This window comes from Chrysemys picta, chromosome 9 (genome assembly GCF_011386835.1).
Source record: "Chrysemys picta bellii isolate R12L10 chromosome 9, ASM1138683v2, whole genome shotgun sequence".
Taxonomy (NCBI): Eukaryota; Metazoa; Chordata; order Testudines; family Emydidae; genus Chrysemys; species Chrysemys picta.
In genome coordinates, this window is record NC_088799.1 from 81630576 (window position 1) to 81643017 (window position 12442).

General features: G+C 42.9%; 1 protein-coding gene across 1 annotated transcript in view; it reads right to left on the reverse strand.

Annotated features, from left to right (window-relative positions):
* HEPH (hephaestin) overlaps positions 1 to 10460 on the reverse strand; it is a 30305-nt gene extending 19845 nt beyond the window's left edge. Inside the window, exons 1-8 of the mRNA XM_024109496.3 lie at positions 10328 to 10460; positions 7787 to 8001; positions 4982 to 5226; positions 3947 to 4159; positions 3235 to 3414; positions 2543 to 2797; positions 1715 to 1883; positions 333 to 472 (exon numbers count right to left, since the gene is read on the reverse strand). Of these exons, the coding sequence (XP_023965264.3) occupies positions 333 to 472; positions 1715 to 1883; positions 2543 to 2797; positions 3235 to 3414; positions 3947 to 4159; positions 4982 to 5226; positions 7787 to 7962 (1378 nt within the window). The 5' untranslated portion in view covers positions 7963 to 8001; positions 10328 to 10460. The remainder of the gene's footprint in view (positions 1 to 332; positions 473 to 1714; positions 1884 to 2542; positions 2798 to 3234; positions 3415 to 3946; positions 4160 to 4981; positions 5227 to 7786; positions 8002 to 10327) is intronic.
* Between the last annotated feature and the right edge of the window lie 1982 nt (positions 10461 to 12442).

Below are 12442 nucleotides of genomic sequence, written 5' to 3' on the forward strand. Positions count from 1 at the left end.
AAGGTCAGCCAGACCAGCTCTTTGCTATGATTTGTTTAGTTAGAGATAGGGGTATAATATATTCCTTGCTCCTTCCTGGTAGCTTCCAAAGGTTGCTGTGGCAGAACAATACTGGGTCCCCCCCCCAATCACAAGACCACCCTACCGCCCCCCAGTATAGGTTTTCCTTGCTCTAAAGAGCTGCAGTGTAATGTCATGCAGGAAACACGTCCACCACAGAAGTTATTACTCCTAGGAATTATGAGACAGTGCCAGCCAATCAGCATTTTTGGTGCTGATAGATCATTCTAGAAGGTGCTGTAAGAGGGTTTATGTTGCCAGACAATCCCTACCAAGTATCCCAAGATGCATCTCTTCTTCTGACCGTTGTTTTTCTACCCGGAACGTTGAATCAGTATATTCCACATACTTGGCCTTCCAGTAGGTTCCCCCAATCTGCCTGGCGCTATGCTTGAAGAACTGCTCAGAAGAGCTAAACACAGAGAACAAATTTCATGTCCTTTTACAAAAAGGCAAACTCCCCTGCCCCCATCAGAGCAGTGACAGCAGCAGCTCTCAGCTCTGCAGCCCTTCAAATTGAGTCAAAACCTCTGATTTTGAAAACCCAGCAGTGCCAAGTATAATAATGCTGTTTGGTAGCACTTTTCATCCGGGAGTGTGACAAAGCCCTTTACAAATTGATAGACAGACTTCATGTAGGGATCAGCTCACTCTTCCCAGGAACACGGCCAACTCTCTGGTGGAACATGGCCGCTGTTTAATAATTACACAGCAATTCTGTACAACAGTTTGGGGTCAGGATGTACAGAATAGTATATCCAAATGAAACTGCAGTACTGACTCAGAGGAAATGATGCCCTCTATTGAATCAACACCACTTCAACAACACTTTCCATGGAGGTCTTAGGAAAGCACTATGAGAATTAGGATGTTTTGGGTAGTGTCAATCCTAACTCTAAAAGAAACACACATGAAATGAAAAGAAAATGAAATGAAATGGAAAATTCCAAAATGTGCCCTCCAGGAGAAGCCACAGAGTCTAGTGGAGAAAGCACAGAGCCTGGGACTCTTGAGGTCCAACCATGGCTCTGCTACTGGTTCACTGTGTGGTGTGTTAGGCAAGTCACTTAACCACTGTGCATTTCAAGTTTTCCCATGTGTAAAAAATGGGCATGACATTTACCACCTCCCAGGGATGGGTGTGAGAATTCATTAGTTTCTATTTGCAACATGTTCTGAAAATATTAAACACCCTTATATATGCTAAATATTATTTCAGCTGTTCGGAATGAAAGGATGTAAAACTCTCAAGAGAGCTATTCATTTCAATCGCTCTGCATTTGCTGCTAGATTTCACACAGAAGGCTAGATGGAAGCTGAATGTAAATCTGTAGTCCACCTATGCCATCCTGTGTCTGCCACTGGACTTGCTTTTTTAATCGTACCTACATTCTTTTATCAAACTTGCAGGCTTCTTGCTAAATCAAGTACAGTGAGTGAAGATGGAACTTGGAGGCAACTGTGATGTGTCCCTCAACCATACAGCATGCTGGGACACCTGGAAGCTTTGTGAATGTATTTACGTGACTTGCATGTTAAACCATTCCGTTGAAAAAGGCGTTCCAAATTTCCTTGAGAGTGTTTCTGTCAAGCTCATATTCCAGACAATGGCTACAGATTTAGTACAGTGCCTTGCATGCAAAAACCCTCTTACCTGCCTGGCTCCTGCAGACTTTTCCCTGTGCCCTGGTCAAGCCCCGAGGGTCCATAATTCCACTGTACTTCCTTTGCAGCTATATAGTATTTCCGAACTGTCCCGTTCATGGAGGACTCCGGAGTTTTCTGAGAACACTGTCTGACTTCATAGACTGCTTCCATTCCAGCTGCACATGGGAGAAGCAAATGCACACTTAACTCCTGTCTGCCACTCTGAATGGAAGGTGGACAGGGGTCCTATTTCTACAGTGCACCACCCATTCCCTTTGCCCAAGTCACTGAGCCCAGTTGTCCCAAATTGTGCATGGCTGAGAGTGAGTGTTTAGGCAATTGCTTCACAGGGGAGAGTTTTCTTTTCCAGCAGGCATGGGTTCCTACCATAAATACAGGGCATTGCATTAGGGTGGTCGGTGGACAAAAATAGTTCTCAGCCACCCCCATGTGTACCATATAGGTACAGCCTGGAGAGACTACAGGTCCCAGCATGCAGTGCTCCACTTTGATGTAAAGCACCTTCTGCAGCACCACCAGCTGCTCCAGTCCTGTGATATTCAGTGCTGAACAAGAGATGTCACATCTGGCATCTGTAATCCCTGTAGGCTACACCTGCACATTAAAGACCAAGGTGGCTATATGGTGGCACAAGTTCTATGCAATATAGGGGGAGCCATCAGATCAAACCATTGATTACCCAGCAGGGTAAGTCCTTTTACCATGGGACATTGCCCACAAGAGTGTTCTGCTTCATCCCGTAGTGTCAAGGGGCCACAGTGGGGAAGTGAATGGGGGCCACAGAGTGCAGGACAGATTCCAGACTGTGCCTTACCTTGCAGGTGATTGTTGACCTGACAGCTCAGAAGCCATCTCCCAGTGCTACTGGGGATCATGTCAGCTGTAACAAAAGTGGCTGGAAAGAGGCTGGCCACGTCGGACCTGTGGCCTCTGATGGTGAGTGTCTGTCCATGGAAGAAGGCTGTGTGAACGTCAGTCTCACTCCCCATCCCAAAGAGGTGCCATGCCACGTGATCCCCAGCACACATTGTCATCTCAGGCAGGTTCCCATACACATAACCATTAATAGCTGTAAAACCAAGTGAATCAGAAGCAGAGATCAGGAAGGGGGTGGAGGTAGGGTTCACAGCTCCATCCTGCAGGTCCCATTACAGAAACACGGGACATTCAGAAAAAAGGTCTCAACAGAACACCTTTCCCTTCTCCTGCCCAATCCCGGTGAGCCTGCTTCCATAAATCTTTTTCTAACATGGATCTTATTCTGGACATCAGATTAATGGACACACGTTCACTGAAGGTAAAAGCCAAAACCCTGACAAAATTATGATTGTTTTGATGGTGCTGATATGGCTGTCCCTATGATGGGGCATCTTTCAGCACAAGGTCTCACTGGCTTCTCAAACCATCCCTGCACACATCAGATGAGACTGCACTTCACGATATCAGGGAAGGAGCTCCTCAGGCATAGATTGACTGGGCAAAGCCAGTGTGAAAGGTGGCACCCACCATGCATTCTGTTGCTCACTTGGAACTCCTCATCTTCCTTATCAACAGATTCTGGGTCGGTGCAGAATAATGCAATATTCTCATCCAGATGCCAGCTAAGATTCTCATCAATCACGCTGAACATGAGAAAGAAATCAAGGTCCACATCATGCCGTCTTTGAGATGTGCCAGTCAGAGCTCCTAGGGCAAGAGAGAGGATGAGTGATTTTCCAGCTCAGACTATCACTGAGGTCTGCCAATGCACCTCACCCTAGACCTGCAGTACTCCCTGCTATTCCATTCCTAAATTCCAATGTGTCTCACTTCTGATTTACAGCACCTCCTGCGCTCCCAGATCTTTCAATAGTGTTGTCACTCTTGCTGAAATCCTGTAGGGTTTGGAGGAGGTTTGGGAGCTTTGTCTTTCTTTCTTTCTTTTTTAATATGTACAAATGGAGTCTTGAATAAGATCCCTGCACTAATTTCCACTTGTGCATTTGAACTGATCCACAGAACTGAGAAGTTAATGTACTAACTCTCTAAGCAACAAAGAAATAACAATCAGAATCAATCTAGAAATTGAGAACTATCTCAGATTACATATAAGTTCCACGTGAACTAGAGAGCTGTCTAACAAAGCATCACTGCTTGCCTTATCATAACTGAGATCATTGCAAAGTCTTCAGTATGTGTGAAGCTGTAACTCTGAGCTGTCTTTCCCCTGAGGTTTTACCTTCTTTGCATGTCAGTAATGGCCCAATCAACCCAGAAGCAATGTCCTTCGGTGCATCAGTGTGAGAGTGGTAGACCCAGGTCAAGCAGGTTGGGTCATCAGCCACCGGGCTGTGATCTTCAGGGACAGTCCAAGTATATGTGTGATTCCCTCCTGGTGGAACAGCATCATCCTTCTTATGATCCTGTGAGGACATATCGGGGTACAGGGACCCTGGAATAATTGAGCAATCACAGCATCCATTCAAGTTTGGCAGAGAGTATATAACATATAAACATGTACTGCATTTCTCACACTAGATACAGCACAGATAGCTGCAAGTTACTTTTACCATTTCTGTAGCACCTTTCAAATTAAGATTCACACCACATAAGTAATGTAATCATCATTTTTCCAATGGGTAAATTGAGGCACAGAGAAGTTATTAAGTGACTTTGCCCAGTATGCTGGTGGCTGAGCCAGAAAGATGACTTGTGGTCCCATGTTCTAAAAATTGCTTCTTTATATTCTCATTGGAAAACAGAGAACTGTGCTGAGTTTTCAGTTCAAATCTGCAGTACCCCAGAAATAGTTCCTTTCTAAATTCTCTGGGGCTATTTCAAACAGTGACTCTGTTCTGATATTCTATCTTTCCTGTGGCACCTACAAGATTCATCACATTAAAGACATCTAAATATGCGTAGCACCATAATATAAACATTTATTAGCTACTAGCTTGCTGTTCCTCAGCTCCTGTATTCAGGCAATGAGACTGTTACTAAGATTGTGTTCTTTAGGAAGGAATTTGGACATTCTGTTAAGGAGTTCATGTTTGGAAAAAGTGCGTCCATCTCAGATGGTACCATACTGCTTAGGAACCCGATAATCCTGCATCCGGTGGCATTGCTTAAAGCCTACCTAACTATACCAGTTTTCCAGGAGATGTTGCTTTGAGCCAACCCAAACAAGACCCCTTCTCAGCTGGCTTTGCTTTCCTGTATACTCCTAAATTCACAGTGGGGAAACTGAATCTGAACTCAGCAGGGGCTCATTTACCTTCTGAGTCCTTCTTGTAGAAGACGCCATGAGGATGGACTGTGTGTGGCCGGTTGGCAAAGTTTTTTAGGTGTACGGTAATGGTGTCGCCCACTTCTGCTCGTATGATGGGCCCAAGAAATCCCAGCCAGGCAGGTTTGGGGATCTCTCTTGTATACGTGGAGTCTGAGTATTGCTTATACACAGATTTTTTGTAAGTGCTTCCCACCCTGTCCTTGCCAGACTGGAGGAATGTAGAGGCTTCTCTGTTAAATTCAAAACAAGATAACAGATCGTGAATAATATGCCATCCACTTCAGCTGCATAACATGGGGAGTAGTGATAACAGGGACATCTATTGTAGCTCTCTCAGCTGACTCCTAGAGTCTCTGCCATGCCAGCGCTTTATCCCTACTCCTAGTCCAGCATCGTGCTTCCTCTTCCAGGACCCTATGGCAGCGCTGGGAATGCAATCCGACTGGACAATAACACTGGCCTCGCTCCTCTTGTCTGGTTTTTGAGTGTTGTAAAATATGAGAGGAACTGACACAATGTAATAGATCAGCACATCAGACCATCTAGTTTGAGACTCGGTCTCTGGCTACGGCCAGTGCTGAATGCTTCAGGGGAAGACCTGACACAGTCCCCCTAAATGTATTTAACTGTGGATGCTATACAATGGTGGGAAATTTTTCTTATCTTGTGATCATTTTATGCACTAAAGAATGAAAGTTGAGAGCCCTAGTGATTGCCATCCTACCTATTGTTCTAATCCTTTAAATCTATTTCAGTGCTTAATTCTAGTGCAGACTGGAGCTATGCTCCGTGAGTTGCAAGGGAGAAAAAAATCTCCTGAGCTGTCTCACAAAGACTGACACAAGAAAAGAGGGTGAGTTTCTAGTCAAAAGCTGATGTGAAATATTAGTGGAAAGAGTAGTCAGCTCAGGCTGATGTGTCCCCGCACATATCTAACCTTCAGAGTTTAAACCTCTTACAAGTGTCCAACGGTCAATACACCGGTGGATTGCTTTTTTTTTATCATTTCCTACTAGATGATAGGTGAATCTTGGCTCAAGTATTAGTGTGTCAGGTCAAGGACGGTGAAGATATTTTTTCCTAGGAGTCATCATTGCTGCAGCAATAAAAATAGTCCTGGCACATGGGCAAATAGACAAACTGTTCTGCATGGGCTCAGTGCTGTACCTCTGAAGTCAACCCCGAGCTTTGTCATTCACTTAATAGAGCAGGGTGGAGCTGTAGGTATGCAGCTCAGAGCTGCACCACATCCACAGAGTCACTCCTGCAGCCAGCTCTTCTATGTAGCAGGGCCAGAGCAGATGTTTTAAAAAGGGATAAGAGTGACTTAAATTTTATGCAATCTTATAAAAATTATACAATGTAGTGTAATAAATGGTAGCTCTTATTTAGCACTTTTCATCTCAAAGTGCTTTGTGAAGGAGATCAGTATCATTATCCCTGGTTTAGAGGCCCAGGGAGGGAAAGGGACATGCCCAAGGTCACCCGGCAACACACACACACACTCTCTGTCTCTCTTTCTCTCTCTCAAAAGGTTGAAGCTGTTTCCATTTCAAAAGGAAAAGCCCTGATGCTCTTTCAATAGTTTTTGTGATTTATTCTACCCCACCCCTCAAAATTCAAAATGTGTCTGAAAAATACTGACATTTTGCCAGCCTGATGCACGTGTGATCTAAATAGTTATAGAAAAAAATCTGTTTACTGCAAATCTAGTTTCATTTTCAAACTTAGGCCATATTTTCAACTAAAAACTTTTCCTTCTAAAATTTTTAACTAGTTTTATTATTTATTTCCCTGTGGAAATGAGTTCCACAGACTAATTCTATGTTTAATCTCAGTGACTGTCTCTTTGTTCTTGTATTATTATGAGAGAAGGTGAATAGAAACAAGATTTACCCTCTCTAAAATATTCATTATTTTATATATTTTTTCTATTATGTCCCCACTTATTCGTCTTCTTTATAAACTAAATAGTCCCAACCTATTAAATATCTCCATATATGAAAATCTTTCCAGGCCTCTGATCATTTTTGTTGCCTTTCTCTGAACCATTTCTATTTCTGCTATATGCTTTTTGAAATAAGGGATCCAATTGTACAAAAAATTCATGGTGACAGTGTAGCACTGAGAAAGCTTGGTCAGGAAATGGATTTTATTTACCATGAAAAATTTCAACAGGAAATGCACAATTTTCATTTTCAGAGAATTTTTTTTCAGAATTTTTCTTAAGTTGTGATTTAAAAGACTTGGTTTAGTTTTATTTTTTTGTTTTTGAAAACCAGAAACCAAATATGGTTTTTTTTATTATTACTGAAAGCCAATTTTTTTTCAGTTTTCAGACTTTTGGGTTTTCAACAAAACACTGCACATTTTTGATGAAAACGTAAGCTTTCTTGCAAAAATGTCCACTTAGTCAAAAAGGTATTTTTTTGTCAAAATACATTTTTGACGAGCTTTAACCGCCTGTGTACATAAGGGCATAAAATTCTCAGGCTTCAAGGCACATAAACAGATCACCAGCTAGGGTGAGGAAGAAATAAACCCTATGATACAGCATCGTGCAATGGGGTGCATTCTAAAGGAATTGGTCAATGTATATTGGACTAGATTGACGATTGGCCTATCCCAATGTGATAATTTCTATGTTCCTATGATAAAACAGGTTAACCATTAAGCCAATAAAGATCAGATATGTGACAACGTCAACTGCCTGCTAAATAAAACTTCTTGCATAAACCTCCAGAGCCATTTGCTTTTTTAGACTCAAATACTTATAGTTGTTAAACATACGGGTCATCTTTAATGCTTCGGCCTGTGATTATGTTCTTCCCTGTTGGAGCATAATTCCATTCCACCTCACAGATACCCAGGTAATAGACTCTGGTGGCACCTTCAGCAAAGATGGGCAACAGCAGCAAATGAAGGAAAAACAGAGACTGAGGCAGCAGTTGCCAACAAGATTCCATCCCAGCTCGAGGTGAAGGCTCTTCAGGAGCAGGCAACTGCTTTTTTGGAAAAGAAACAAACAAAAAAAAGAGTCTGGAGTAATGGGACAACAATCAGGCTTTGACTCTCATAACTTAGTCCTAGGCAGTGTGGTTTGAAGGTACAGGATGTTCTGAGAACATGGGGAGGAATCAACATGTAAAAAGTTCTGGGGTCACCATTTAATTATACCAGAATGAATGGAGAAATTACAAGGATTCTCAGCTCCCATGCTTCAAGCATAAGGTAGTCACCGGCTCCAGGATGAGAAAAAAAATCCTCCAGCCCCCTCCCCCCCACACACACACCCTGGTCTATTAACATACAGCAAAGTGTACTGAAGGAGTTATACCTTCTTCAATAGTATCTGACACTGGCCACTGAAGGAGACAGGGCAATGGACTACGGACAATTGGCTTGGCCTACTGGGGTAATTCCTATAAGGTGGAGAGAGGCTTGGCATGCCTAAAAAACCCTATCTCTCATGCTGACCTAGCCAACTTTCTCGAGTGTTTCATTGGATTGTATTCTTCTAAACTGCTTGTTCTGTAGTTTTGGGTCATGTTGCTGTACACTGTAAAACAACTACTGTGTTCTGCTGTGGGTGTTTGAACTGCTATGGTGGGTTAAGTGGTCCTTGTAAATCTGTTTCTAATATGCTTTGGGGTCCTTCTGAATAAAAAGCACTATAGGTTATCATTGCCTTTGCTAGCCCTCCAACTATCTCTTGTGCTAACATCGAGAGCTAATGGATAGAATCCTGAACCAATTCATCTGTCCCCAGAAATTAATGGTAACTGGCAGAAGTGATTGTTAATCAATCCCAGATAGTCATTCAATTTACAAGACTGAGCTTTTCACTGCTGGAAAACCCCTCTTTGTGGTATACCCAAATGTGTGACCTGTTCCCACACATTCCTCTGCTCCAACTGAGAGCAGTCTCTGAACTCGTGAGAAATTTCTACTCTACAATCCAATAATATGTAAGTCTTATAGTGTTTTTCATCAGTAGCTTTCAAAGCGCTTTGCAAAGGAGATAAGTATCATACCCATTTTATAGATGGGGAAACAAAGGCAAAGAGAAGTGAAATATCTTGCCCAAGGCCTCCCAGCATGCTACTAGCAGAGCTAAGACTAGAACAAAGGTCTCATGCTACTGCTCCATCCACTAAGCCACATGTAAGGTAATTATTAGCTACTTGGAAATGAAAGGACTGTGTTTACATACACTCATGTTGTTCTTTAAAATAGATTTCAAACCAATTTGTTAACTAAACTGTACATGTGCTATTCAACACACACACAAATGTCATGTTGAATAGAGAGAGGCAGCGGTGACCAGCCAAGAGGAGGAATAGATGGTGTAAGAAGCTGGATTAGCCTGAAACCTCTTACCCTATTAACATTGATCACGGAGAAAGGGTAATCTGTTGACTCATCTAAGAAGTGGCTCATTAGCCACCTGGATATAAATGAGGTGGCAGTGGCTATCTAGGGGAGAGGATTTCTGGGATGTGATTCAGCAGCCCTAAAGGGATACCTGAGAGAAGGTTTGGGCTAATCTTTATATTTTGTTCACACAACCAGATTTCAGGAAGAGGGTGAGTTTGGACTTTATATCCAGTATGGATAGTGGTTTTAAAGCAGATTGGAAAAGGAGCCTCTTATAGGTGGGGTCACTTGTTCTAGAAACCCAATATGACAGCATTAGTTGGTTTACTGAATACATTTTACTTGCATGGATGTCCACTTAAAACTAAACTTCCAGTGAATTGTCCAGCCCTAATGCAAAAACCTGAAATGGAATCTTTGAGATTGCCTCTCTTTTTGGGATCTTTCTTTCAAAGACCAGGTCAGGAGCAAAGGAGGGGTTTGATTTAGGATACTACACGTTCCTGTGCTCCATTTCTATGAAATGGTGAAACAGCTTATCTCAAAGCAGAATCAGGCCCTATGAATCTGAGATCACTCAAACCTATTTTACCATGGTGCAACCCCCATTGGCTTCTAAGGAGTTATTCCTGATTTTACACTCGTGTTTCAAAAAAAAAAAAAAATCAGAATTGGGTCCATGAACTAAAGGAGAGAAAACAGATGTTTCAACTCCCTTATTCTAATCACCTCTGAAATAGATAAATCTGTTTAGACACTAAAACATACATTAAACATCTTAAAGCCAAACATAGTTCTCTGATACGATAAGAAAACTACTATTCTTTACTTCTCTCCTTGTGGCATGCGAAACTCCATATTATCAAGTTAAACCTGTCGCTGTCTTGACTGTCACACTTCCACCACTAAGAAACCTCTACCCAAGAAAAAGAAGATATCTGCTGTTTTACTTACTCGGTTGAGCTGGGTTAGAAACAGGCAATGTTGAACGGGTTAGTCATTCCTGAGACTCTCTTCTTTAAATGCCTAGAGCACTGTAGAAATAATGAACCTGGAAATATCCATATATGCAGAGGGGGCAAAGTCCAGGTTATAAAGAAGGGAGATGCCTAGCCGTTAATTGATAGGTCTGGGCTGTGGGTTGTCTCAGGAATGTACTAGACACTGAATAGTCATGATGTGAGCAACCTGACAGGCTATATTCAGGTCACAAATACTATAGAAATGCCCCACGTAGGCATCACCCATAATTAGGGCCCTCCCAAATTTGCAGTTCACTTTAGTAAATTTCATGGTCATAGGATTTTAAAAATTTGAAATTTCATGGTGGTGTAACCGTGGGGATCCTGATCCAAAAGGCGGCATGGGGGTCCCAAGGCTATTGTAAGGGGGCTGTGGTATTGCCACTCTTATTTCTGCACCGCTGTTGTCGGCAGCACTGCCATCAGAGCTGGGTGGTCAGAGAGCGGTGGCTGCTGGCTGAGCACCCAGCTCAGCAGCAGCAAGGAAGTGAGGGTGGCATGGTATGGTACTGCCACCCTTACTTCTGTGCTGCTGCTGGAGCTAGGTCTGACCTGGTCCTGGGAGCGGCTCATGCAGGACTTCCTCTTCCCTTGCCCCTCTGCAGCCCAGCTGGGACTAGCAGCTGGAGCCTGGTGCATGGTAGGAGCCCCTGGGGTGCTCCCCCCTGAGTTCGGTGAGGGTGTGGGGGGGTGTTAAAGAGGCCTTGAACTGCCTGTATGTATGGGGTGGGGATGGTGTGACCACTAGGTGGTTGCCTACACTGCCCACCCATAAGGCTGGCTCTGCCTTCCCACCCCCCAAATGATGCCTTCAGAGCTGGGTTCCAGGACAGTAGCCACCACTCTCTGGCTGCCCAGCTATGAAGGGAGCTCAGAAGTAAGGGTGGCAATACTACAACCCACTTACAATATCCAGATTTCACAGGGGAGACCATATATCACGGTCTGTGACACTTTTTTCATGGCTGGGAATTTGGTAGGGCCCTACCCATCATTTAAAAATAATATCTGCACATCCATGTTTGTTTTGCTTTCAGCTTTTAAAAGCTACCGCAACCTCTCCATATAGCACCATATCTGAGGATTAATTATGAAACAGGAAACCAGGTATGTATTTTTTTTTATGGCAGGGAGGAAACAAATTGTATTAATATAGTTAATTACATGATAGGAGAAAGGCAGTGCAGATAACAGATACCACACAGTAGACACTCCCTGTTCTTTCTTTCTCTTTCTCATGCTTTCATTCAGACGCCAACTGGATACTGGGGCCTCTTCCACTTTGCCCCTTGTTCATCTTTCCTGCTTCGCCGTACTTGTTAAAATGCCTCAGTGGATCCCAGTGTGCTAAATTAATTTGCTGCAAGCAACAGAAACAATTATTTTATTAATGCACATAAGCCTGGGCAGCTGGGGTTATGTAACCTGGTACTTCAGCTGCAAAAACACAGGCTTCTACCACTTGAGCTGTCAGAACGCCTTTACCTAATGCTAGTAATAGGTCTCAGCGCCTTGTTTTTAAATTAATTCCCTAGCACAACCTTGGCTGCAGAACATGAGGAAAACCGTATAACTTAACAGAGAAACTACAGATGTAGAGAATTCAAATGCTGATAAGGCTGGAAGTTTTTATAACACTTGTCTACCATTGCAACTGCAGATTAGCTGACTCCTGTCCTAATTATGTCTATAAAAACAGACCAATTAGAAAAGAGCTGGTAGGGTTGTTTCATTGGTGAAGCTCAACAAGTTCTCTTGCTTCATCTCTGCATTGCAGCTAGACTCAGCCCACAAAGAACGAACCCGTGAGATGTGCAGTATTGCTAACTGTAAGTGCTGAAAAGTCATGTCAGTCCTGAAAAAATAATGGAGAATTAAAAAAAAAAAAAAAAAGAAAAATTCTGTGCCTTGTGGGTACACTCTGGTTCTCCACAGTGAGGACTAGAAACTTTGGCCTTGATCCACAAAAATATAAAGGTGCCTAAATCCCACCATGGCAACCCCCAAAACTCCTGCTGAACCCTGTAAGGCATCGAGTGAGTTTAGG